The 27,555-nt window shown below is 54.5% G+C and overlaps 1 protein-coding gene across 1 annotated transcript in view; it reads right to left on the bottom strand.

Moving 5' to 3' along the window:
* Window positions 1-528: 528 nt before the first annotated feature.
* The window catches only part of DCHS1 (dachsous cadherin-related 1), a 34,973-nt gene continuing 7,946 nt past the window's right edge, over window positions 529-27,555 (bottom strand). Inside the window, exons 2-21 of the mRNA XM_032427122.1 lie at window positions 19,680-21,650; window positions 13,789-13,977; window positions 13,460-13,691; window positions 13,083-13,319; window positions 11,714-12,739; window positions 11,299-11,492; window positions 10,989-11,085; window positions 10,745-10,902; window positions 9,682-10,546; window positions 9,348-9,587; window positions 9,133-9,258; window positions 8,291-8,500; window positions 6,174-7,052; window positions 5,941-6,054; window positions 5,560-5,771; window positions 5,318-5,472; window positions 4,994-5,124; window positions 4,595-4,878; window positions 4,103-4,241; window positions 529-3,769 (exon numbers count right to left, since the gene is read on the bottom strand). Of these exons, the coding sequence (XP_032283013.1) occupies window positions 1,158-3,769; window positions 4,103-4,241; window positions 4,595-4,878; window positions 4,994-5,124; window positions 5,318-5,472; window positions 5,560-5,771; window positions 5,941-6,054; window positions 6,174-7,052; window positions 8,291-8,500; window positions 9,133-9,258; window positions 9,348-9,587; window positions 9,682-10,546; window positions 10,745-10,902; window positions 10,989-11,085; window positions 11,299-11,492; window positions 11,714-12,739; window positions 13,083-13,319; window positions 13,460-13,691; window positions 13,789-13,977; window positions 19,680-21,476 (9,897 nt within the window). The 5' untranslated portion in view covers window positions 21,477-21,650 and the 3' untranslated portion in view covers window positions 529-1,157. The remainder of the gene's footprint in view (window positions 3,770-4,102; window positions 4,242-4,594; window positions 4,879-4,993; window positions 5,125-5,317; window positions 5,473-5,559; window positions 5,772-5,940; window positions 6,055-6,173; window positions 7,053-8,290; window positions 8,501-9,132; window positions 9,259-9,347; window positions 9,588-9,681; window positions 10,547-10,744; window positions 10,903-10,988; window positions 11,086-11,298; window positions 11,493-11,713; window positions 12,740-13,082; window positions 13,320-13,459; window positions 13,692-13,788; window positions 13,978-19,679; window positions 21,651-27,555) is intronic.

Genomic DNA, 27,555 nt, shown 5'->3' with positions numbered 1-27,555 from the left:
CGGGCTCCAGACGCCTCTCCCCGACCCCCGCCCGCACTGGGTTCGTCCTGGGCTCCAAACCCCACCCCACCCCCGCCACCGTCCCCCACCCCCGCCCCGGCTGCCGGAGTCCAGCTGGCACTCATCAAGGGGTATAGGGCAGTGCTTAAGGAAGGGGCCCTGGGGCACACAGACCCACAGACCAGGGTTCCTCCTTAGCTGTATGATATCGGGAAAGCACCCAACCTCTCGGAGCCTAGGTTTCATTGAGAATACGGAAGCGGCTATATTTAAAGTGCTCTGCCTCACAGGATTGCAGTGAACATGTACAGAGATAAAGCAGGCACACCGCTCAGCAGAGAGCCTGGTGTGGCAAAGGCTCAAGAGACGTGAGCTCTTGTTCCATGTGGACCCTCAGGCCTAGAGCTGGCCATCCCCAAGATCTTTCCTCACCCAGCCAATCCCTCTCTATGTCAGTGCCTTAAGGAAGCCCCTGCTGTCTGCCTTCTGTCTGGCTTCCCAGCCCTTGTGAGTAGGAAAGGCCAACTGCAGACATGTGACACTCAGCCTCAGGCTTGGCTTGGGCTCCCAGGGCCATCCCCACCCTAGATGCCCGTGTCCACCACCCCTCTGTGCCCCCTGAGGTGTCCACAATGTATCAGATGCCTGGCAATCATCCCCCCGCCCCACGGCCCCCACAGAATACAGCCGGACACTGGATACAAACTGCAGTTTATTAAGGCTCCAGAGTGAGAATTGGCACTTGGTTCTGTGCAGGGGCAGGGGTGTCAGTGGAACCCAAAGGAGCTGGGCCCAAATAGGTTGGAGGGACCTCCCCCATCCCCCTACCCCCCAATAAATAAAGTCTCAGCTCCACCTCAGGGTGCTGGTGCAGGGCAGGAAGCCCTCACTGAGGAGAACCCAGGGCTGCTGCCTCCTTCATATTTCTCCCCGCATTGGACCTGGCCCCAGGTCAGTGCCCAACAGAGCCTCTGTGGCACTGTGCTCTGATGGGGCCGGGTGAGATGTGGGACCTACCCTCACTGGAGGGGTTTAGGATGGGGAGCTGGCCTCCCCCGTGGTCAATCATGGTCCGAGGCTGCCCAGGGCAGGCTCAGATGGGGCCTGCATTGGGGACGCTGTGCGCATCCCAGGTCGGGGCCCAGCCTGGGCCACAGCTAGATGTGCAGCTCTGTGTCATCAGGTGGCTCCAGGCCGGACTCTGCGCTGAGTGCTGAGGCTGAGGGGCCCTGGGCCACCCCAAATGGCGAGACAACGGGTGAACGAGCAGCCAGAGGAGACAGTGAGGGTGAGAAGCTGGGAGACATGGCAGCTGAGGATAGGGAGCCTTCGTGGCTGATGGGGGAGCGGTGAGAGGCTGGTGGGAAGATGGCCCGGGTTGCTGCCGTGCTGGCTGGCTTAGGGGGCACAGACTTGGCTCCTGGGTGGGCCACAGCAGTGATGAGGGGTGGTGGGTCAATACGGGGAGCCGGGGGGCATGGCCGAGCTTCATCCTTGAGCCGGGCAATCTCTGTGAAGACACTGGCCAGTGGCTGGAACTGAGGGCACCAGCTCAGCAGGTAGTCCCAGTTATAGCTGCCACGGAGCTCCTCCTCACCAGCCACAATGGCTGTCAGTGCACCTGCCACACACGGCTTGCCATCTGCTGGGAAGCCATAGTCCCCGGTGGGTGCAGGGCTCAGGCCACAGCCCCCCAGGAAGGCTGTGGCAGGGGCTGGTGGGCCCTCTTCTCGGTACAGAGTGGCTCCTGCACCTGGCAGCAGCAGCCCTGCCTTGCGGCCCTTATACCAGGTGTCAGGGGCAGGTGGCTCGCAGGATGTGTCACTCAGTCCATCTGCATCCTGCTGGATGCCTGAGTCGGGGCCACGGGCAGCCAAGGAAGAAGCCACACTGGCCACACGCGGGAATTCATTGATCATGCGGATCTCGTCATCCTCTGCAGCCTCTGCTGAGCCTCGACCACTGGAGTGTGAAGGGTCCAAGGAGCCACCTCGGGGGTAGGGTCCTCCAGCTCCTGGCCCACCATAGCTGGGGAGAGTCTGGTGATAGAGGTGCTCTGAGGGTGGTGGGCTGGGTGGCTCTCGGCCTAGCTTCTGCAGAGAGCCACTGGCCAGGGGCGCTGCCTGTGACATCGGACCAGGTGCTGCCTCAGCCTTGCGGCTACGGGCCCGCACCAGCCCTAGGACCAGGGCTGCTAGTGCAAGCACCACCACAACTCCCAGGGAGGCCGCCACAGCCCCCACCAATAGCAGGTTGAGGTCGGGTGCCAGGCCTAGTGCAGTGTGGGTGATATCCACAGTCACGGGCACTGTGGCACTCCGGGAACCAGGCAGAGGCCCCCGTGCCACCACCTCCAGCCTCAGCTCCCGTGGTGCCTCACGCCGTGTCCGGCCTCCACTCCCAGAAGTGCCTGTTCCGCTGCCTGGTGCCTGGCTGTCCACTCGAAGGTACAGGGCACCTGTAGTCTGGTTGATACCAAAATAGGGGGAAGAGGTGGCAAGGGAATAGAGCACCAGGCCATCGGCACCTCCATCCTCATCTGTGGCCTGCACATGACCCAGGCTGTAGCCACGCCGGGCACCTTCTGGCACCTGGAAGTGGAAAGCCGGAGCCAGGAATACTGGGTCATACTCATCCTCCCCTGTCACCAGTACAGACACAGTGACCGAGGCTGAGAGATTCCCAGCATCCGCAGCACCCACCAGGAGCTGGAAGCTTCCTGTGTGCTCATAGTCAAAGGCCACTCGTGCCCGCAACTCCCCTGTTGAGCTATTCAGTGCAAATGCCTCACGGCCCTCAGGCCCTGGCCCGGCCTCCAACAGGCTGTAGCGGAGCCTCCCGAAAGCCCCAGCATCCCCATCAATCGCATGCAGAGTGGTCACAAGGGTGCCTGGAGGCTGGTTCTCTGACAGGCTGGTGCTGAGCAAGCTCAGTGGGAAGACTGGGCCATGGTCATTCACATCCTGGACCTCGATGGTCACTGGTGCCAGAGCAAAGTGTGCCCCAGCAGGGTCGGCAGCCTGCACTACAAGCTGATGTCGAGCCTGGGTCTCACAGTCCAAGGGGCGGGCGAGTCGCAAGGCACCTGAGCTCTCATCCAGTTCAAAGAGCCCAGAAGGGTCGCCTGAGCTAAGGGTGAAACGCACAAGGCCATGAGGACCCGGGTCAGCATCAGAGGCCTCCACGTGCAGCAGCTCAGCTCCAACAGGTGTGTCCTCGGGAACCGCCATGCGGTAGGACGCTCGAGTGAAGACAGGGGGGTTGTCATTGACATCCAGCACAGTGACGGTGACAGGCACGGCTGAACTGCGAGAAGGCTGCCCCCGGTCAGCTGCAGCCACAGTTAAGTTGTACTGGGTTAGGGTTTCAAAGTCTAGAGGCTCAAGCAACACCAGGCAGCCCAGTGCCTGGGGGCCTAGTCCACTACCTTCCTCAGTCTCAGCCAGCCGGGGTTCCAGCTGGAAGACTCGGCCCCGGTTGCCACTGACAATGCTATAGTCCACGGCGGCATGGGTGCGGCTTCCATCGGCATCCGTGGCCTCCAGGGTGAGCAGGGTGGAACCAGGGGGCAGATCCTCAGTCACAGCCACACGGTAGTGTGGCAATGTGAAGCTGGGGGTGTGGTCATTCTGGTCCTGCAGCTGCACATGCACTGTGGCTCTTGCTGCCCGTCCTGGCATCCCATGATCTCGTGCTTCCAGCACCACGTCCACCACTCCTGGCCCCTCCTGGCCCAAGGCCACTGTCCCCACTGTTGTGAACAAAGTCCCTGAGATGAGAAGGGAATGGAGAGAAATATGCGTTCAGCAGACGCTGTAGGTGAGTACAGGGGTGATCCTTTGGGGGCCTAAGAAATGGCCTTGGAAGTCAGACTCCAGGGAATGGCCTATGTGCTGGGAATTTATGGAATGGTCTCCAGGATTCACGAAATGGCTTCTAGACATGTAGTCAGGACAGAGTTTAAAACAGAGACAAAGGAGGGAAAATGTTCTCACTGGGTCAGAGATCCAGGAGTTAAGAATTCAGGCAAATTCTAGGAATGGAGTCAAAATATGGCCCATCATGGTCAAAGATAAGGGGTCAGATCCTAGGAAGGACGTACCATTGTTGGAGTCAACACTGAAGCCCTCAGCAGGGGAAGCTAGGTGGTAGGAAATGTGACCATTGGCACCTGAATCCCGGTCAGTGGCAGAGACGGAGAGAATGGCACTGCCTGGAGGTGTGTGTTCAAGCAGTGTCACCTGAGGAGTGAGGACAAGTGTTTATGGCTGTTTCCCAGCTGCCCTATTGTCCACTCAGCCTGTGTTCTGGAGCTTGGTCCCATGAGCCCTGCTTGGCATCCATGCCAGCTTGAAGCCCATACTCAGTGTTCACACTGCCCACCTTCCTCCATTTCTGGGCACAGGATGAAGAACCTGGACATAGTTCCTAGAACTTGGAAGGCTGGTTTGAGATGGGACCCTCCCATCCCCAGGGCTCCATCCTCAGGTCAGTTCCAACATCCAGCCCACCTCAGACACTTCTAGCCTTGCCACTTCCTTCCAACATGAACAACCCTGGGCCCAGGTGTGGGGTCAGCTGGGGGCATCAGTACCTGGTAGAGGCTCTGTGAGAAAGCAGGTGCATTGTCATTGACATCCTCCACAAACACTGTGAGGTTAGCATGGCCCTCATGAGGCCCATCATGTGCCAGCAGCTGCAGGTGATAGCAGTCACGTTGCTCAAAGTCCAGGGGGCCCGTGAGGGAGAGGCGGCCTCCATAGCGACCTACGCTGAAGGGATCCTGGGGTCCAGATGGGCTCAGCACATACCACAGCACCGGTCCTGAGTCCACATCATTCCCTGTTACCTGTGCAATCTCTGAGCCCAATAGTGCATCTGCAATACATGGGACAAGTGTGTTTGGCATGGTCCAAGACACCCCTGGAGCCCCAGGGTGGGGTAAAGTGCTGCCCTACCACCCTCTCTACCTCTCACTTTCCCGAGCCCTCACCTTCTGACACTCGGAGCTCCCAGGGCTGGGGGATGGTGGGGCGATTATCATTGGTGTCGATGACCATCACCGTCAGGGTAGCTGAGCCCACCAGGGCTGGGCTTCCTCTGTCTGTGGCCATCAGTACCAGCCTGGACACAGAGCACAATCAGAGGTGGGGCCTGGGGATAAGGGAAAACCCTGGGCAGGGCTAGGAGGACTCACGACAGCCTGGGGGCCTGGGGGACTCAGGATGTGGCCTAGAGATTGAGAGGGATTCAGGGCTGGGCTTGAAACTGGATGGAGCCAGGATGGGGTCTTGGAACCTACAGGGCCAGGCCTTACCGTGTTTCAGCCCAGATCTCACGGTCCAGGATGGCTGTGGTAGTAATAGTGCCTGTGGCTGGGTCTACATGGAACAAACCCCGTGCTGGTTGGGATGCGGCCAGGCTGTAGGAGATCTGTCCACTGGGGCCTTGGTCCAGGTCATCTGCCTCCACCTAGTGGGAGGAGGAGGCTGCTGGCACTGGGCTGGCCACAGACAAGTCTAGCCAGCCCTGCCCCCCTCTTCCCATCACATCCCATACCTGCAGCAGAGGTCCCTCCAAGGGCCGGGACTCAGGCAGGAAGGCCACGTAGTGGGGCCGCAGGAAGCGGGGAGCATTGTCATTGGCATCTTGCAGGGTTAGGGTCAGCACGGAGAAGGCAAAGGCTCCCCCGCTCTCTGCTTGCAGCACCAGTCGCAGTCGTGGGCTGGCCTCGAAGTCCAGCCCCTCTGCCGAGCGAACTGTGATGACTCCTGGGGGCAGGCAGAAAGCATCACAGACAGCCCTTGCTTGCCCTGGAGACTTCCTCTCTGATGCCCCTTCCTCAAGGGCAGCCCCTCCCCAACCAGGGCCTTCTCGGGCCCAAAGAGGAGCACCCCCAGGAGCCTGTCCTCTCACAGAGCCCCTGTTCCTGCCCCCTACCTGTACTCGGCTGGATGGAAAATGTCCCTTTCTCATTCCCACTGAGAATGCTGTAGGTGATTGGTCCACTTGAGCCCCCTGCATGGACAGCCTTAGGGGAGACAATGGGAGTCCCTGCAGAGAGGATGGTATTGGTTGGACCGTGAGCACTGAGGGAGTTTACCAGACATTTTTAGTGAGTAACCCCAGCCCATCCAGGGATACAAAGCTGGGAGGCATGGTTGAGGACCCACCTGGGGGCGCATTCTCACGGAGCATGGCTTCACTACTAGCCCGAGGAAAGCGGGGTCCACGCTCAGACTCCCCCTGTAGCCCAACAATGACCACACCAGTGGCAGAGCGAGCTGGACGGCCAAGGTCGGTGGCCACAACGAAGAGGACACGATCCCGGGGGCCCAGGGCTACAGGTGAGCGGGCCACACGTATTTCACCGGTGTAAGAGTCCACGGTGGTGCCAGGAGGTGGCGTGCCTGCCAGCCGGTATAGGATGGAGGCATTAGCACCAGCATCACGGTCTTCAGCTCGCAGAGTGGCCAGAGCCAGGGTCGGGGTGCTAAGGCTGGGGCCTGGGCGGGGCAGATGCAGCCTCAGGGGACTGGTGGGGAAGATGGGTGCATGGTCATTGACATCACGCACGGTGATGGTGACAGGTACCGTGGTGCTCAGGGGCCCAGCAGCTGCACCATCCACCGCACTCACAGAAAAGGCATAGCTGGAACACTGCTCTCTGTCTAGGGCTGTGGCTGTGCGTAATTCCCCGGAGCTGGGCTCCAGCAGGAAGGCTCCTGCTGCACCTGTACCCAGGTAGTAGGTCACACGGCCGTTGGCCCCAGCATCAGGGTCATGAGCCTGTAGCTGCAGCAGCAGGGTCCCTGCAGGTGCATCCTCAGGCACCTCCACAGAGTAGGCAGGCACAGGGAAGGCTGGGGCATGGTCATTGGCATCCAGCACTGTCACTGTCACAAGCAGAGTAGCACTGAGAGCTGGCTGGCCTCCATCCCGGGCCTCTATCCGCAGCTGGAATGCTGGCTCCACCTCTCGGTCTAGTGGCCTCATGGTGCCAAACTCCCCAGAAGTTAGGTCTAGGACAAAGGCTCCTGATGGGTCCCCATCTGCAGAGAAGTACATGTGCACATAGACAAAGATGTGTCAGCCCATGGGAGTGAGGGTGATATATAGGCAACAGCAAATGGGAAGGGGTGGAGGGGAGAGAAACTGGGAGAAAGGAAGAGAGGAGAACCACAGATGGTAAAGGAAGATACTATAAAGCAGCTGTTCTCAGAGTGTGGTCTGGGGACTCCTTTCAGGGAGTATATAATCAAAACTAGTTTCATAGTAATACTAAAACATTATATGCCCTTTTAAATTCTTAGTATCTCACAAATGTAGAGTCAAAATGCTTCATGACAAGTGATGACATCACTTGTATAGTAATGGAATGTGTGCTTACGAATTCTTATGTCTTCTAGAATATAGATAGAAAGTTTAGAGCATAAACGTGTATTTTCAAAGACTTATTCAGTTTTTTGTTGCTGTTGTTGTTTTAAAGATTTTATTTATTTATTTGACAGAGAGAGAGGAAACACAAGCAGGGGGAGCAGCAGGGAGAGGGACAGGGAGAAGCCGGCTTGCTGAGCGAAGAGCTCGATGACGTGGGGCTCATGGGGTTTGATCCCAGGACCCCAGGATCATGACCTGAGCTGAAGGCAGACGCTTAACCAACTGAGCCACCGAGGTGCCCTGACTCATTCAGTTTTTACTGGCTTACTTTTAGTTACACCTGCTATAATCTTTGCAATCTCACTGCTGTCCAACAAACTATTTGAACCCCTAATATTTCTTTGTGCCTATGAAGAAATACAGTAAGCAGGATACTTCACTGGTTGTTTTACAATGGTGTTTTAAGATTTTTCTTAGCTTTAATATCTAATATACTAAATATTGATGTAATGTGTTTATTATACATATGTATTTATATTATATGTTTGTTATAATATCATATTATTATATCAATAAATACTGATATCATATAAACAAAAACTCTTCAGGGTTCTCAAAAATTAAAAATATTAAGGGTTACTGAGACCAAAAAGTTTGAGAACAAGTGCTCCACAGGGAGAAACAAGAAAGAAAAAGAAAAGAAACAGGAAATAAAAACAGAGACACAGAGAGACATAAAGAGCTGAAGAGGTATAAAAAGAGACACTTAGAAACACATATATGCATGATTGAAAAGGTAGAAGACCAAGAAAAGGGAAAGGAAACCCAGACACACTGAGGCTGACATAAGCCCACAAGGAGTAAATCTGGGCAAGTGGTGCTAGATTAGCAAATGTGGGACATTTCTCACCCAGGATGTGGTACTGCAGCTGCCCATTGGCTCCCACATCTGGGTCAGAGGCCCGCAGCACTGTAAGCGTCTGGGGGTCCTGGCCCTCTGGCACCTCCAGGGAGAGGTGGGCACTCCCAAAGGTTGGGGCATGGTCATTCTCATCCTCCACGGCCACTCGCACTGTGACATGGGTCAGCAGCGGGGGTGAGCCCCTGTCCCGGGCATACACTGTGGGGAAGCAAAATCAGTAATATGTAGCCTGCTCCCATCCATGGATAAACCCACACCACACAGCGTTCACACATGTTCACCAGGTGCACATATGAACCAGAAAATGTCCATCTCTCCACACTCTGCAAGCACATGGGTGCCTACATGTGTACATACACACATAAACATACATGTCAGAAGACTTTTTTTTTCCCCACTTCCCATACTTAGTGCAAGAAAGATTAGTGGTAATGTGACAGAAAAAGCACTAAATAAGGTATCAAAAGATGTGGGTTCAAGCCCTAGCTCTACCGCTTCCAAGCTGTGTTAGCTTGCATAAGTCACTTAACCTCTATGGTACTCATTATCAATATGCTTTTCTGTTAGATGGCCACAGTATAATCTGAGGGAATCCTACAGGACAGAGCTGTGGCATTATGTATTTAAGAGTTTGTGTGATCACAACGGTAACAGCCTAAAAGTCAGATCACCTTGCAATCTGCCCAACTCTTGCCTCCCCAAAAGGATCCAAAAATATAACAAGCTGTGCTATAATAGGTGGAAGCTTCTAGAGGGTAGTTTGGGGGTTCTGCTCATGTAACACTGGTGCTTACAACACCTCAGGCTTTTGGGGTCCTGTCAATGTGTACCTGTCAGGTTGATCTCCTCCTGCTCCTCCCGATCCAGGGCCCGAAGAGTCGTGAGAACTCCAGTATCTGGATCCAGGGAGAAGCTTTCGCCAGAGATGCCTCCATAAGTCACTTGCCCATTGGCCCCTGAGGAGGGGCAGCATGGAAGGAGATCAGAGGGTAAATATACCCTTTCTTGCCCAGTGACCCTCTCCACTCATCCCCTCAGGTCTTACCCAGGTCTGGGTCGGTTGCCCGCAGAGTGAGCAGAGAAGTGCCAGGCGGGCTGTTCTCACGCAAGAGGACGCTGTACTCCTGCTGCTGGAAAGCGGGTGCCTCGTCGTTGACATCAGCGACACTGACAGTCAGGAGCTGCGTGGCTGAGCGCGGCGGGGAGCCGTGGTCGGCGGCCACCACTGTCAGTACGTGCTCAGCTCGCTGTTCCCGGTCCAGGGACCGCACCACGGACAGCGCTCCTAGGTGAGCGGTAGGGCAGGTTGGAAGGAAATGTCAACACTCCCTTCACATCAGCACCCTCCCTCGCCCCAACCTCCTCCGGGCCCAACTCACCGGTGCTGGAGTGTAGCCGGAAGTAGCCGTCCCCGCCAGCTGCCAGGCGATAGGACACGCGTGCGGCTTCGCCCAAGTCCGGGTCCCTTGCTACCACGTGCAGCGCCACCGGCCCGGGCGGCTGATCCTCGGGGATGCGCACACGTGAGGGCGAGGCGAAGACGGGCGCGTTGTCATTCTCATCCGTGACAAAGACGCGCGCCGAGACGCGCGCTGCGCGCCGGCGGCTGGCGTTGGCGGGCCGGTCGGAGGCTTCCACGAGCAGCAGCAGGGCGGGTGTGGTCTCCCGGTCCAGGCCTCGCGGTGCGCTGAGCGCCCCGGTGCGCGCGTCCAGGCGAAGCGCAGGCACCGGCGGCTCCTGGCGCAGCAGGCGGTAGCGCACGTCGCTGTTAGGGCCCGGGCCGTCGGCGTCCGACGCGCGGAAGGTGTACAGCGCTGCGCCAGGATCCGGGTTCTCCGGCAGCGCCAACGCCAGCGGATCGCGCGCGAAGGCCGGCGCGTGCTCGTTCTCGTCCTGCACGCGCACCTGCACGCGCAGCAGCCGCGCCCCCGCGCCTCCCGGGCCCTCAGCGCGCACAGTGAGAGCGCGCCACGCCGGGCCCGCCTCGAAGTCCAGGGGCCGCGCCAGGTACAAGCGCCCTGAGGCCGCGTCCAGCGCGAAGGTGCCCTCCGGGTCGGCGCCACCCACCAACGTGTAGGTGAGTGCGCCCACCCCCGCCGGCTCCGGCGACGCCACAGAGCCCAACAGGGAGCCCGGCTGCAGCCCTTCGGCCGCTGTCACCGTCAACACGACGGGCACTGGAGCCGCTGGGTCTGGCTCTGAGGGATCTGGTGGGGGCTCAGCGGAGCGAACTGAGGGAAGCACCTGTTGTGGACCGAAGAGGAAGGACAGAATCAGTGGGACCCGTGTAAAAGGGGTCTGGGCTGGCCGACTGGGTAGCTGAAAGGGTAGTCAGGGTAGCCCGACTAGAGGGCATAAGGATTCTGTGAAGGTGTAGCTCTTGGAGAAGCCCATAGCGGTGGCCAAAGAGAAGTGGACAGATTTAAGGAAGGGCAGCTGTACCTGCACCAGCAGCGGGAGGCTGGAGCTCCGAGGGGGGCTGCCTTGGTCGTGAGCACTCAAAGTCAGCACGTAGTGTGGCCGCTCTGCTCGGATCAGGGGTGCTGCAGTGAGCAGCTCCCCCGAGTGAGGGTGAAGAGTGAAGAGCTCTGAACCAGGACCTGGGAACAGTAGAGGAAGAAGGGCGAGAGCTCAGCAGGTCATGCCATCACCACCAACTCCCTTCTCTCCACACCACCCCCCATACCAGTTAGTGTGTACAGGATGGTGCCGTTCTCCCCCTCATCTGGATCCTTGGCCTGCAGAGTCGTCACCAGTGTCCCTGGAGGCACTCGATCTGGTACCTGTGGGGACACACAACTCACCTACAGCTGTGTCCTTCCTGTTCTTGAGTTATCTCAGGGTCAAGTTCCCCTCACCTGAATGCAGGCAGAGCCCCTTTCTTGCTCTCACACCTGTTCCAAGAGCCAGTCTCTCTTACCTATACCTACAGCTCTGTGGGGAGCTCCCACTGCCTCTCACACTTTTTCAGGGCAGAGTCCTGCCACTTCACATACCTGTATAGGGAGGCCCCCGCCAGCAGCCCCGGAAGCTTGCAGGAAGCTGGGGCTGTTGTCGTTGAGGTCGAGTACTGCGATGTGCACGGTGCCTGTGGTACTACGGGGTGGGCTCCCCCCATCCTGCACCTGCACCAGGAGCTGGTAGCTGCTCTGCCGCTCTCGGTCCAGGGTTTGGAGTGTGGTCATCTCTCCTGGGAGTGCAGGATAGGGATCATGTATGGGGTAGCTAGGGATGTACAGCCTGAGGCCTGCAGCTAAGAAGCTGGGGTTTAGGGAGTGTGGGAGGGAATGCCAGGGTGAAAGTCCAGGCTCAGTCCTGGTCCTCATGGCAGGGGTCTGGGGATTCTGTCTGGGTATTCACCAGTCTGAGGATGAGGCTATGAGGTCTCAGAATTTGGGCCCCAGTGCTCACCAGTCTGGGGGTGGATGCGGAAGGCCTTGCTGTCTTCTGACAGCGGTCGCAGGCTGTAGGTCAGACGTCCATTGGGTCCTGAGTCTCGGTCAGTGGCAAAGACCCGGCCCACGCTGGTCCCTGGGGGCTGGTTCTCAGCCACAGCCAGGAAGGTGGGCTCCTCAGACAAGCGGGGACTGTGGTCATTCTGGTTGAGGATGCTGACCCTCACGGTGGCTGTGCCTGTCTGCTGCCCCAATTCAGCTTTGGACCCAGACACTGCCATTACCTTCAGTGTGTACAACTCCTGGGCCTCACGGTCCAGTGCTGCTCGCACCCATAGCCAACCACTCTGTGGTTCCAGGCCAAAGGGGTTACTTGGCCCATCTGCTGCAAGATGGTAGGTGATGGGGCCCCCATCTGGTGCTTGAGCTTGCACTTGCAGGACCTTAGTTCCAGGGGTGGTGCCTGAGGGCAGGTCCACACGGTAGGAAGGGCTGTCAAAATGAGGAGCCAGCCCACGGGTCCCCAAATCCTGTACCACCACCCGTAGTCGAAAGTGGCTGGTGCGGGGTGGGGAGCCTCCATCTCGGGCCTCCAACTCCAGCTCATGGGCTGGCCCCCCTGGGGGCCCCAGAGGTCCCATAAGCCGTACATGGCCTGTAGTGGGGTCCACAGTGAAGGCCCCACCACCCCCAGCAAGCAGGGTAAAGGTGACTCGACTGTTAACACCTGCATCAGGGTCCAGAGCCCGAAGTGTATAGATGGGGGTCCCTGGGGCAGTGTTTGGCGGCAGCAACACTGTGTCTTCAGGTGCAGGGAAGGCAGGGGAGTTGTCATTCACATCATCCAGCAGCACACGCACCCGAGCTACAGCAAAAGCCGGGGGCACTCCACTGCCTGCCCGCACCTCCAGCTCCAGCACTGGTCCCAGCAGCTCCCGGTCCAGAGGGCGAAGTGTTTGTAACAGTCCTGAGGCCCCATCTAAGGAGAAGAGTCCTCGGGGATCCCCGCCTGATAGGGCAAGGGTCACAGACCCCAAGCGACCTAGGGGAAGGAGAGAGGAATCAAGAAAGAGATGGGGGCACCTATTGAGTTGGGGCCTAGACTCTGATCTCAAGGAGGGCTAAGCACCATCCACACCTGTGTCTTTCAAACTATTAAGGGGAGGGGCAGGTGGTGGCAGAGATGCTGGGTGGCACTACGGTGATACTTCACGTGCCTGGGGATGAAGCAGAGTGCCTGCACTGTGTCCAGGGGTGTGTTGGGGATTTGAACCTGCACGTTTTGTACTGGGGCTATCTATGGTGTGATACTGTAGGGTGCTTTGAGATGGGTTATGTTGGGGTGGCTGGGTAGAGCACCAAATGGGTATAATGATAAATAATACCTGGTGGATTGTGCGCCTGGACTATGCCCACACTGGTGCCTGGTGCCACATCCTCTGGTACAGAAAAGACATACTGTAGTTGCTCAAATACTGGTGGCACAGGGGTTCCAGGCACAATGCTGACGTTGACTCGGGCACTGGGCTCTGCCTGCAGGCCACCTCCATCCTGAGCCCCAATCTCCAGCTGCACCACAGAGTTGGCCCGTCTGGCCAAGGGCCAGGCTACTGTCAACAGCCCTGGGAGAAGGGATAGAAGCAGAGATGTATAAGGAAACAGCATAGAGGTAGAAAGGTTATGGGAAGGGGGGGCAGTACTTCATTTAAGTAGGTGGGAAGAGGGGTCTGGGGACAAGCCCTGAGAATGGGAGGATCCTCACCTGAGTGCTCATCCAAGGCAAAGAGTGGGGGGTTATTGCCAGCCAGGATGTGGTAGGAGAGTCGCCCGTGGGGCCCCTGATCAGGGTCATGGGCACGCACCCTCAGCACAGCTGTGCCTGGTGTACTGTGCGCACTCAGACTGGCAGCATACTCCCGTGGGTAAAACTGCGGTGGGTTGTCATTCTCGTCTGACACAAACACCTTCACGTATACCATGGACTTGAGGCCCCCCTAGGGAAACAGGCAGCCATAAGACAGATGGGCCTTGTCTGGCTCTGGTGAATGCCCTATCCCAACACCCCAACCTGCCCACGGTCTGCCCACTCACCCCATCCACAGCCGTCACTGTGAAGTCGAAGCTTGAGGGTCCCTGATCTCGGTCCAGGGTCCGGGTTGTGCACACATCACCACTGTGGGCATCGATGCGGAACGGGGGAGACCCTGAGGCGCCAAGTCCGGCACCCAAGGAATAGGAGAGGAGGCCAAATGGACCACTGTCTGCATCTGTGGCTGTCACCTAGGGAGAGGCTGGGGTGAGTGATGCCCCGTCTTTTTGACAGAAGAGCCAGAGCTAAGTGGCAATTAGAAGGGGCAGGCCTGGGCCAGCTGGGTGCCAGAGTCTCTGGATGGTGGACACTGAGAGGGGACCAGTAGGACATGGGCCAAAACCCAACCTCACCACCTCAGACCTCACCACCTGGTTTAGGTTCCTGTGAGCTTCTGGTCACAACATTTTTGTCAGCTGGTCAATAGGTTAATACATAAACCTTGTTTTATGTGTGTTTCTGTTTAAAGACACCTAATATATTGTTGATTCATTAACATTGAATCCACAGCTGATGGCACTATAAATCATATCTGAATGAAGCTTATCTAACACATATATTGTCTTCATAAGGCACATCACAGCCCTCCTGTGCTTAGGAACACTAGGCAGCACTTTAGTACTACACTTAGGGACCATATTAAAGAGCAAAATCACCAAACAAAAGGGACAAAAATGCGAAAAATGTGGCACCAAATAGACCACAGAAAGGACCCTTGTTTACAGTATGAGCTGAAACATGAAGGCAGAGTGTTGCCTGGAATGTGCACATCAGTCCACTTGAATTTTTCATCATTCTGCCCATGTCCTGGAATGACTGCAAAAGCTCCATGAGTATTGATTCGGGGGTTACAAATACATTTTAGAGAGTCAGCAAATTTACAAATACAGAATCTGCACATGATGAGGACCACCTGCACTGACAGAGGAGGTGCTTGGGGCTGTGACTGCAAATTCCAGGTGGGCCACAGGGGGTTAGTGACCATCACCAAGTCTCATAATCACTCTGAGCAGAGAACTAGATGACCAATGGAATTACTGGGACTGATGTTCTAGCCCTGCTTTTTCCTGAGTCTGGCCATTCCAGAGCGGGGTCTGATTGATTTGGGGATCTAATCACTGGAGTGATCGGGGTCTGCTCTGTGAATTTATGGATGTGGCTCATGCACCTGTGGCGTTCCTTGCCTCTCAAGCCAACCTCACTGGAAGTGAGAGAGGGAGAATGGCAAGTCTATGGGATGTCAAGGTCATTAAGTCCAGGGGGCTCCTCAAAACTAAGAAGTAGGGGAAGGATTTCCTGGTTAATTCTTAGGTATCCCCCAGACTGGCTCAGGAAAAGTTGAACTATCAGACACCAATGTCAGGAGCCTCTGAACATTTCAGAACCAGAGCAGAGGAGACATCATTCTGAAAGCTTCTGAGTCTAGGACAGGGCCAGGCACACAGCAGTTACTCTATGTGTATTTGTTGAATAACTGGACATTCTGATTACCCTGACAACAAAACCTTCCTTCAAACTACATTTTATACGTTGGGTGCACATTAGACCCCTGACAGTGTGTTAGCTGGTGTTGACTGCTGTAGACTGTGACAAAGTACTCTCTATGGATACAGGGGTCCTAGGATCATGTCATGCTGTAAGAGGAGGCTGGAGAGTTCCCTCTTCTTAGCCAGAAAATGTTCCTCAGAGAGAAGGCTAGCCAAGGACTTCTGATTGTTGCCCAGGCCCTTGACAGAAGTGATTTGTGGCACTGTTTACCCTCCAGAGAGACACTAAGACCCTGCCATGGCTGAACCCTGGAAACAGATCCTGCTCCAACTCTACTATGGCTATGGGCCCAGATATCCCAGGAGACAAACATCCCCCCACATCAATCCAGGCAGGCTGCAGCACAGCTGCGGCACCATCTCCAAAAGCTGTTAAAGACCTTTGCCCTCTGACTTGCTGCAGGAAGAAGGCAATAAATAGTGGTCAGGGGAAGTTGTCAGGAAGTGACCCCAAAAGGCGTAGGGGCCACTGACTGGAAATGACCAAGGCAGAAGTGAATTTCCCGCCCTGTGCAGCTCCTGCTAGAGGTTCCACTGCAAATGCACAGTCTCCCTTTCCAGCAGGCTCTCAGACCTGCTGCCCAGGCCAACCTTGGTCAGCTCCCTCTCCCACTCATCTCTCTCCTCTTGTCCCCACCCACCTCTAGCTCTCATCGAATGCACTATTTCAGGGAGAAAATAAAGACCCTTATCTGTGAATTTTCTAAAGTTCCTACCAGGCCACAAACTTACTGCATCCACCCCGTCCTGACCTCCTTCCCAGGTGTCTCCTGCTTCTCCCGCTGCCAACCCCCTCCACAGATTCCTCCGCCTCCCTTTCTCCTGCCTGTTCTCATACACTGTTGCTCCCTGGAATCTCTCCTTGGCCTCGTCTCACTCTGCATGCTCCCTCAGGACCTTCTCTTCCATTTCCGTGGCTTTGACCATTGTCTGCACTTTGACCTAGACCACTCCTCTGAGATCCAAACCTGTACATCCAGATGCCTGCTCAACATCTCCAATTGGATGTCCCACAGGCACTTTAAATCCAACCTGTCCAAAACTAAACTTATGATCATTCCAACCCCCTCTAATGACTCTTCCATCCACGCAGTTGCTCAAGCCAGAAATCTGTTCTTCCCTTTTCCTCTCCCGGTATATCAATCAACTGGGGACTAAGTAAATCCTCACTATCTCTCCTATTTGTCTATTCCTCTCCATCACCATTATCACTGTCCTGATTTAGGCCTGAGTCATCTCTCCCCTGGACTATTGTGATTCCTTTCTCATAGGTGTCTGACCCTCCAATCTGTCCTCTACCCCAGGATTTCTGATCCTTGGTATGACTGACAGTTTGGACCAGATAATTCTTTGTTGTGGTGTTGTCATGTGCATTATGGGATGTTTGACAGCATCCCTGGCCCCTATGCACTAGATGCCAGTAGCATCCCACCAGTTGTGACTATCAGAAGTCTCTAGACATTGCCTAATGTCCCCTCGGGGGCAAAATCACTCCCAGTCATGAACCACTGCTCTAGACTACCAAAAGCATCTTTTGAGAAAGCAAATATGATCATATTACCCTTCTACTAGAAAATCTTCAACATTCTCTAAAGAAAAGTGCTCAAACGCCTTGGCTTGGCTTGACTCCTCACTGTGTGACCTACCAGCACATCTCACCTCCCACTCTCCCACTGCACACCTTGAACTCCAGAGACAGATACTGAGCCACTTATAGCCCTGAACAAATCAGGCTCTCCCACTGCTCTGTGCCTGGAGCCCCCCTCCCCACCGTCTGGCCCCCTCACAAACTCCTGCTCAGCCTGTGAGTCTCAGCTTAAGGGTCACCTCTTTGGAGATGCATTTGTACTGCCTATCTGTACCTCACATAAGTCCCCATTATGGAAGTTTTTTTATTGCAGTACAACTATTTTGTTGTACAAGAATCTCCCCTCTAGACTATAAACTCCATGAAGTAGGGGGTAATGACTCATTCATTACTGTATTCTCTGTCCCTAAGACAATGACTAGCACTTGGTAGATACTTGATAAATGTATACTGAATGAATCCAATATTAAGACTTCTTCTAACAGGTATGAACACCCAGTGGTCATTTTTACTCCTGCTTCCCTATAGTTACTAAGAGTAAAAACTCCAGGAAACCCCCTGGAGAGTTACTCTCTTTCTTCAGGCACTAGTGAGGAAGAAATTTGGAAGCCATCACCCATTGGTCCTGGGCCAAGAGGGAGAGTAAACACATGGGAGAGTGGGTGGGAGCTGGACAGCAGCAGGCAGGCAAATACCCTAGCCAGAAGGCAAGGCGTCAGCTGGGCCCAGGCACTGCCTAAAGTCTAGGCCAACAGGCAGCCTCTGAGAAGATGCTCAGGCATCTGGTGGACTTCTGAGAAGTAAAGACTTTAAGCACTAGTCTCCTAAAAGGCCTCCCTACCTCCTGTTTTCTGTCCTGCATCCATACTCCGTGATGCAGGCAAAGCAATCTTCCCAAAAGACATACCAGATTTGCCCAGAGCCCCTCACTGGCCCACTGTGATTTTTTTAAATTTTCTTTTTTAAAAAAAGATTTATTTATTTGACAGAAAAGAGAGAGAGAGCGGGCACAATCAGGGGGGCAGGAGAGGGAGAAGCAGGCTCCCCGCTGAGCAGGGAGCCCAATGTGGAGCTTGATCCCAGGACCCTGGATCATGACCAGAGCCGACCATAGACGCTTAACCGACTCAGCCACCCAGGTGCCCCAGCCCCCTGTGATTTTTAAGACAAAGAGGTGGTTCACAACTGGGAGTGATTCTGTCCTCTGGAGGGGACATTAGGCAATGTCTAGACCAGCTTGTAAATCTGGTCCGTGTCTACTATTTTGTCTCAGCTCTCTGCAGTTCTTAGCAGCACAGTTGAGGCCAATCTGAACAATGCAGTCACCTGAACACATCATGGGGTTCTGCAGCTCTGTCTGAAGGCCTGGAATCCCCATCCATATACTCTATATAATCCATTTGGCAAAGTCTCATTGGTTCTTCAAAGGTGCCCTCCTCCAGACTCCCACAGCACCTCATATGCCATCTGATGCAGCACTAGTAACTGGTGTGTCTCCCTGTCTAGACTGGGACCTGCCTGGGAATAAGACCGTGTCCTTTCTTTGTTCTCTGGGACCAGAAGAGTGCCAAGCTCATAGTGGGTAAGTTAATTCTTGAATAATCACTTATCCACTGATCTAATCCATCCTTCACCCTTAAAGCAAGTTAGCTTCCCCAAAAAACAATCTGTAGAAAGGAGGGAGGGATGAATAGGTAGAGCACAGAGGATTTTTAGGATGGTGAAACTACTCTATATAATACTGGAATGCATGTCATTATATATATCCATTATACATTTGTCCAAACCTATACAATGTACAACATCAGGAGTGAACCCTAATGTAAACTATTTTTGGGGGTTTGGGGTGATTATGTGTCAATGTAGTTTCATCAGTTGAAAAAATTAACCACTCTGGTGGGGATGCTGATAATGCGGGGAGGGGGTACATGAATGGGCACAGGGGATATATGGGAAATCTTTGTCCTCAACTCAATTTTGCTGTGAATCTAAAACTTTTCAAAAAATTGAGACAGTCTGATCATGTCCTTTTCTGGCTCAAAGAAGTTCAGTGACCTCCTTTGCCTTCCAAGTAAAGACCTAACCCCCTTAAAGCTTGGTGTCCAAGGACTTCTGTAATCTGACCTCAGCCTGACTCTTCAATTTCATGCCCCCTCTGTCTCCTCCAGGCCTGACTTGCAGGCACTCTGTGGCTCCCAGAGTCTGTCCAGGGCTCCCACCTCCTCCTCAGAGAGGCCTTCCTGCTCTGGACATGGGATCTCACTAATAGTTCTTGTTATCTCTCATCCTTGTGCCTGAGCACAAATGTCTCATCAAGGCTCAGCTCCATGGAGGGAGATGGGGGTTTCTTCCAGCAAAGCCGAGCAATGGATGAAGGCTCCGTAAATGCTGGCATCTCTCTTGGAGAGCAGGAGCCACATGGGTGCACAGAATCTCCATCTCTGCCTTTCAGAACAGCTTTGAGATTTTGTAGAGTCTCTCTCCCTTCTTGACACCACAGGACACTTTTTCCTCTAGATCCAATCTTAATTCCCTCAACTGCCTTACCTGGCCCACCTCTTGCACCCTGCTTTCTCATCTTGTCATGAGCCCTCACCCTCTGTACAGACTTTGGAGCTCACAGGATAGGATCCAACCCTCTGACATAAGTCACCATAAACATACACCTGCAAGGCTTGGTTTCTGTTCTGAAGTCCCCTGTGACCTTTAATTCACTCCTGCCCACAGCAGCATCCTGCTGTGTGCAGGACTTACCCACCTGCAGGAAGCAGGTTCCAGGCTGGGTGCCCTCAGGCAGTGAGGCATTGTAGAAAGTTCTCTGGAACTGGGGCTCATTATCATTCACATCTTGCAGGGCCACACTGACTGTGGCAGAGGAGGCAAGAGGAGGCAAGCCCCCATCTGTGGCCACCACAATCAGCTGTGGCTGAGGTTCCAATTCATAGTCCAGCGAGGCAGCCGTGGTAATGATGCCTGAAGTGGGGTCGATGGAGAACCAGCGGGTGTGGGCACCAGGGGCCAGGCTATAGGTGACTTGACCATTACTGCCCTGGTCAGGATCCCGGGCCATCACTCGCACCACGAAGCTGCCAGGCAGTGCAACTTCAGGAAGGGGCTCAGGTCTGTAGAGCTGACGGTCAAAGGTAGGCGCATTGTCATTGACATCAGTGACATGTAGTACAAAGGTAGCCTCAGCCCGCAGTGGGGGTGAGCCTGAGTCTGTGGCGGTAACCCGCAAGTTATAGGCATCCCGCTCCTCCCGATCCAGCTGCCGAGCCACGCACACTAGGTAGATGACACTGTCCTGAGTGCTGAGGGCAAAATGGCCCTCTCCACCCTCCAGGGAAACGTTGACATGAGCAAAGTCACCATCATCTGGGTCTGACACAGAGATGCGAGCAACAAGCTGGCCAGGTGGGGCAGCCTCGGACACGCGCGGGGAGCCATCTGCACTCAGGAAGATGACAGTCATGGAGGGCTGATTGTCGTTGGCATCTCGCACGTTCACAGTCACAAAGGCTGAGCCCAGCTCAGGGTGAGCCCCACCGTCCCGCGCCTGCACTACCAGTTCATGGACCCGCCGTTGCTCAAAGTCCAGTGGCCGCTCCAGCCGCAGCAGTCCTGTGTGTGCGTCAATGGAGAAGGGCCCATCACCCTCACTCTGCCTCCGGTTGATCTCATAGGTCACAGCTCCATTGGCACCAGCATCGGCATCAGATGCGTACACCTGCAAGACAGGACTGCCAGGGGCCAGGCTCTCAGACACCACGGCGTGATAGCGGCTCTGATTGAAAGCTGGGGCATGGTCATTGATGTCCAGCAGTGTCACATCCAGCAGGGCCTGGGCCCTCCGTGGGGGTGAACCACCATCATAGGCCTCCAGTTGCAGCATGTAGTGTGAGCGGTTCTCTCGGTCCAGCTCCCCAGTAACTACCAGTTCTGGCACGGGAGCCCCATCTGGACCAGGACGTGTCTCCAGCTGGAAGGTCTCTCCAGCCCCATCACCAGACAGTGCATAGCCCTGGGTTCCTAGGCGGCCAGCATCTGCATCACGAGCAGGCTCCAGCGGGTAGCGGGTGCCGAGAGCTGTATGCTCGGGTATCTGCAGGACAGCCCGAGCCTGTGGGAAAGCCGGAGCATGGTCATTGATGTCAGCCACTCGCACGGTCACTTCTACGGTGGCACCATCAGGAGTGACTGCAGTGAATCGGTAGCGATCTCGCCGCTCACGGTCCAAGACGCGGGCTGTACGGACCACTCCACTGTGCTCATCGATGGCCAGGTCTGTGCCCACCCCACTGCCCTCTTGGGCGGAGATGAAGTACATGGGAGGCGCTGCTGTGCCTGGAGGGAGCCCTGCACTGATGTCCCCAATCAGGGTGCCTGCTGGCTGCTCCTCATCGATCTGTAGGTCCAAGCTCCCGGCCTGACCCCAGGCACCTGACACCCCGGCCCCCAGCAGCAGCAGCAGCAGCAGCAGCAGTGGTAGCAGGGGGAGGGGCCTGCAGCTCTGCATGCCAGTGCAGGAAGGTGCAATGCCCGCCTCCTTCTGCATGACAGGGGCAGTCCAGTTATGACTTGGGTTCCAGCTCCGGCCCAGGCTCCAGGCCCAGCTTGATTTCAGGCTTTGGATCAGGTCCAGCTTGGGCCTTGGCTCCAGCTCGGGCCCTGGCTCCAGCTCGGGCCCTGGCTCCAGCTCGGGCCCTGGCTCCAGCTCAGGCTCCCTGACCTGGGAGAAAAGCAGAAGGAAAAAGGCCATGATGGTAGTGGGGTGGGAGGGGGGGAGGGGAGTGGAATCAATGGTCCAATGAGACTGGAATCTAAGCCACAGTAAGACTCCAGCATGTTCAGCCCCTCCATAGGGCATTTGTGCTGCCATATATCCATTTCAGACCCAAGAAGCTCCTGCTTCAGAACTCCTCAGGACCTATTCCAGTCTTTCCCTGGCAGGTCCCCATCCCACCCTAACCACACCCTACCCCCAGCAGATTGTTTTTTTCCTATTGTTCAGGTCTCAATGCCCTTGGACTCCCTTCCTTTCATGTCTGGACTTAAAAATATGGCCAATCCTTTCTCATTTTTCTTCTTATTCAGGACTAATATCTCAATAACCATGTGCTTTTGGTAACCTCACCTGAATCATCAAACTTCACCTTGAACCATCATGTTCTTGAGCTTTCTATCAGCATAGGAATATACAGGAATTCCTATATATAGGAATATATATGTATTCCCTTAGCCCCACTTCCCTCTCCGTTCAACAAGGGATTGGGAACACATCAGTGACTAAAGGAAACAGTCCCTGGCTTCAGGGATATCACAGTCCAGGGATGGAACAAGTAATTACAAGTATGATAAGGGCTGTAAGAAGTGCAAGCAGCTCTGAGGGCATATACAGAAGAGGGGTTTGTCATAGTCAGGGAGTCAGGGAGAACTTCTCTGAGGATGTGACCTTCAAGTCAGGATCTACCTAATGAGTAGGTATTGGCTAGGCAGTGGTGGGCAGAAAAGGGGGTTATAGAAAGGAGAGAACATTCAGAAGAGGGAACAGACTGAGGGAAGGCTTAGGGTCTACAGTGAAGAAAAGGCTGAGAGTGTTTGGGGGTGAGTAGGGACAATGTGTGTGAGATATAGAGGTGTAGAGTGCTAGGGGGAGGGGATATGAAATGGTGCAGGGACTCATAAGCCATATGGATGATTTGGATTTATTTCTAGGGGTAAGGGAAAAAGCATTTTAAGAAGAGGTGTCATGATATGACTTACATTTTGTGATGATCACTATAGATAGGTGCCCTTTGGAAAACAGAAGGTATGCACATGGGACCATTATCTTAGGACAGCCCCTATAATACATTTGTGGGAGTCCAGGTGATGGTGGTGCTTTGATGGTGACTTGATGAGTGTTAGCAATAAAAATGGTGAGAAGTGGATAGTTGGCATCTCGCATCTAGGAGGTAGAACAGGCAGGGTTTGATGACAGCTTGAAGGGATTGTGAGCAGTCAAGGATGATGGGCAAATTTCTGGCCTTAACCGTCAACTGGAGAAAGGTATCCTTAACTGGCCAGAGAGGGAGACAAAAAGAAACCCAGAGAGGGACAGTGCCTCTGAGGCTAAGGGGAGCCAGGATTTCAAATACTGCATAAGTTCAAGAGGGAAGAGGCCTCAAGCCCCATATGAAGGCCTTAGTGATGGAGGGAGAGCAGAATCATTGGAGAGGTTGCCCTGTCTGAAAGGTTGGTTCATTTCCCCCAGCTTCTCACTTCTCACATCCTCCTCCCTCCATGTCATGAGGCTTCCCCTCCTGTGACAATGCTCTCACTAGGCTTCCGATCATCTCCATGCTCTACATCCAATGAACACTTTTTTCTTATCTTCCTCTTACTGGATCTTTCTGGAACACTGGATCACTGATCATTGGCTTCTTGGAGCCTACTCCTCCTGGCTTCACATGGTGATACCCCACCTCTTGCTTCCATTGTACTTCTCTGTCCGCCCCTCAATTTCCTACACAAATTCTTCTTCCTCTGCCCATCCCTTAAAAATTGGTGCTCTTCAGGCCTCAATCCTGGGCCACATCTTTTTCAAGTCTCCTCCCTATTCTGCCTGGGTGATCTTTCTTATCCATTCCTGTGCCTTCAATTCAATTGCATCAATTATTTTTTATGCACTGTCTAATTGCTGACGCCTTTCCAATTTCCGTCCATCTTCAGCTCTGGAGACACATGGCCGGCTATATACTGGACTTCCTTAACAACATATCCCTAACCCTCTCCTCAAGCTGATTTTCTTCCTCCATTCTCTTTCCTGTGAGGAGCACCACCACTCAGAAACTCTCCTTGCTTCCTTGCTTTTCTTCGGTCTGATTTCCAGTTAGTTATCAAAACCTGACAATCGCAATGAGACATGTCTCAAGTCTGCCCTTTCCTCTCTCTTTGCACTGCTACTGTCCCAGTCTGAGCACTATCATCTCTCCTTTTGATTCCTACAATAGCCCCTAACTGCTCCCCCTGCTCCTGGCATGGATCGTCTGACCCATCTCCACCTGGCCAGAGCTATCCACATAGCTTTCACCAAATTACTCCTGAAGAGAGGCTTCCATGGGTTCCCCATTACTGACAGCAGAAAACCGCTGTCCCTCTCTGCAGATACACATACACACAAACCGTGTCGGCAGTTTCAGGGGGTTCATGGACACTAGGTGTAAAACTTCTAGCCCAAAAGATAAAGTACAGTTTCCTTAATATATCTTCCTGATCTGAGCCCTGCTGCCTCTCTAGTGCACCCCACCTTTACTGTCTTCCACCACACCCTGCATCCCAACACTAAAGCCATCCCCAAGTTCCTTCCCACTCCTTGCCCTGTATGTACTACTCTCTCGTCCTGAGATATCCTTTAAACATCCTTTCCAAGTGGCCATCTCCACTCAGACTTCAAGATCTGGTTCAAATGTCCTGTCTCCTGTGGAATTTTCTGTGACATCTTTCTCCCCCCACCTGCAGGAGCCCCTCCTACCCTCTCCTGGGCTCCCACTGCCAATTGGTCACACTGACAATAAATTGCATGGCAGCCCTGAATTGCAGCCCCCTTGAGGGCAGTGAGTTCAGGGTCTTAGTTGGTTTCTGTCCAGCACAGTGTGAGAGGCCATCAGGGCTGAATGCATATTCAGAGCCTTTTAATTCTACGCCACCACACTTACATGCTGACACAGACAGAAACGTCTGTGGACATGCCAACTCAGATGACATACACAAACACAATGAGAGCCTGTGTCCCTGAGGCACCGTGGTCAGTCCTGTGGTTACAGAAGTGTGTCCTTGGGTTTTATGTATTAGCTCTGCTTTAGGACTTCCTGTCCTCCCAAGGGAGTTCTGACCTCTCGCTTACACTTCCAACCCCCAACTCTCCCACCTGTGTGAGGCAATAAAAAGAGCAGGGATTCTAGAGTTTGAGTTATTTTCCTAATCCATATGATTCTGTGAGAATTAGAGACAATGGAAGCAAAGAGCCTAGAGCTGAGCATCTGGTAGATGGATCCCTTCATCCTGGCTTCAGAGTTCTGGAGTTCTCTGTGTGCACTAAGACCCCTGTCCTTGGGGACTCAAGTCTGAGGAGCTCATGGAACTGCCACATGGGATAAACAGGTCAGAGGAATTCAGAACAAGGAGGTCTGAGTGAACATAGGTCTGACTCAGTGGGGGGAGAGGCTGAGTGTACGGGGATGGCCCAGGGGCCCAGGTCAGGAATGTAGGCCTAGAGACTGGGTTAGGGGTCAAGGGTTTAGAGATGGTCCTATTCATTTAATCAATCAATGGAGAGCAAGCAGTTATGGTTGGTGGGGAGAGAAGATAATGGACAATGAGGTCAATGTATTTATTACTGTATTAAGGTTTTCTGTCTCCACATCCAGAGACAGAATGTCAGCTATATGAGGGCCAGGATTGTATCTCATTCACCTTTGTGTGTAGCACAGAGTATGGTACATGATCAATATGTTTTCTGAACGAAAGGATGTATGAATGGTATGAGATAAAAGCTCAGGTGAATGATCAGCCTTGAAGAAAAGGGATTCAGGCCCAGACAGATGCCCCTTCTCCAACCTGTGTAGACCCTGCCCTCCTCATCACCCAAGTGGGGTTCCTCTCCATTGCAGACTCCCCCAGTACAGTCTCACAGTGGACGCACATCGGTGCATACTCACAAAGTCACAGACCCACACACAGCCAGATACACAGATGCACAGACTCACATACAGACAGGCACAGTCCACACACATACATACACGAGCAGGGGCTACTTCAACATATATGCAGTCAATGCACGTACGTAGATACCCCTCCTTACAGAGAAGCATATTTTCACACACACAGATGGGGATGTTCATTCCCATGGATCCTGTCCCCCACACACACACACACATACAGGCATACACAGAGACCCACACACGCATGCTTTGTGCGCACAGAAAGACAAGCTTCTCACAGGCCTCACGTGGACAGGCACACTCCCATGATACCCTCCCTCACACATACACACAGGCATCCACACGCAACCCTCCCTCCCACGTACACAGACAGATGAACTTCCCACGTGCGCACACAGTGGCAGGCACGCGCGCACACACTTGAAGACCCGCCCACACACAGGCATGCTCTCACACATGCTGCCGGGGCACTCGTGGTCAGCTCTGTGGCTGCAGCTGTGACCTTTCGGTCCCTGGGGCCTCTGTCTGGACTGTGCCTCATCACTTCCTGCTCCAGGGCTTCTAGTTCCAAACTCGCACTCCAGACTCTCTCCAGAGACCGTCTCATCCTCTCTCCAGCTCTCCTCTCAGCACCATCTCCCCATCTGTCCAATGCTTCTCACAGCCTCTTCCCCAGCACTTGTTCCTCCTCCCTGTTCCTGTCTCTTTCCCTTTCCAGGTCTGTCCTGTCCCTTCCCCCCAGATCTGGCCTCAGCTGTCCACCTGTCTCCTGCCCAGACCTGTCTTCTTTCTGCCCTCAGATCAGTCACTTCTCTCCCACCCAGTTCTGCCTTGTTGCATGCCCTCACTGTCCCGGTCCTGTTGCTCTGTCCTCTGGCTCCATTCTGCTCTCCCCCTCTAGCCCCACATCTGGGCCTCTGGAACCACAGCTGGTTCTCATTAGGAGGGGGAGGGGCGAGGCTGTTCATTGGGGCCTGCAATGTGATGTCAATCCTCCCCTCCACCCCACCACAGCCTGTGTGTCTACAGGACCCGGGAGCAGGGGGAGCATGGGAGAGGAAAGAGAGGTGGGTTGGGGAGTAGGGGGAACATAGGGAAGGGGGTGCTCCAGGAGGAAGTAGAGGAGTGGCGGAGGTACAGAAGGGAAGCAGGCTGGGGGAGCTGGCACCGCCCAGGCCTCCTCCCTCAACTTCCTGTCCTAGGGCCAGGGAGGGGCAGGGACCAGAAAGACAACAGGGTGGGTGTGCGGTGGGGGGGGGGGGTGCTGGAAAGGCAGATTGGAGCAGAAGTGGCAGAAGAGGGTAGCCTTGGTAAGCAAAGGGAGGGCCAGGCATAAAGGGGAGAGGAAGAGACTGAGAATGCTGGTGGGGGTGGTTGGGGGCAAGACTGTGGGAGAGTGAGCTAGTGTGACAAAGGAGAGAGCACGTGTGGCAAAGGGCAAAGGAGAGAACAAGCCAGTTACTACAGAGAGGGGAGCTAAGTCAGAGTTGGCTACAGCTAGCCCGGAGAGGTGTAGGGAGGTAAATAGAGGCGGGAGGCAGAGCTGTGCTGGGGGACAGAGAGGAGAGGAGAGTGAAGAAGAGAGGGAGGGGGAGGGAGGAGAAGAAAGGCAAACTGGCCTCCCAGGGTATCCCTGACAACCCATGGGAGGGCTGCATCCCTCCAGAGGACTGGTGCCCAGGAGCCACTTCAGGGAGAGGCTAGGGACAGATATGAGCGGAGGGAAAGCCTCTTTTCTCAACACAGTGTGCTGGGCTCTATGCCAGGCAGTTCACAGACAGTATCTCATTTAATCACATCAACCCTATGAGGAAGGTGTCCTGCCTTCCACTGAGGAAACAGGCTTAGCATGAACAACTTTCCTGAGTTAACACAGCCCCAGTTTGATCCCAAGACTATACACTCCCTGCTGCCTGGGATGCAGGGTGAAGG

Source organism: Phoca vitulina, unplaced genomic scaffold (genome assembly GCF_004348235.1).
Source record: "Phoca vitulina isolate PV1807 unplaced genomic scaffold, GSC_HSeal_1.0 scaffold36, whole genome shotgun sequence".
Lineage (NCBI taxonomy): Eukaryota > Metazoa > Chordata > Mammalia > Carnivora > Phocidae > Phoca > Phoca vitulina.
This window is presented reverse-complemented; position numbering and strand designations above follow the sequence as displayed.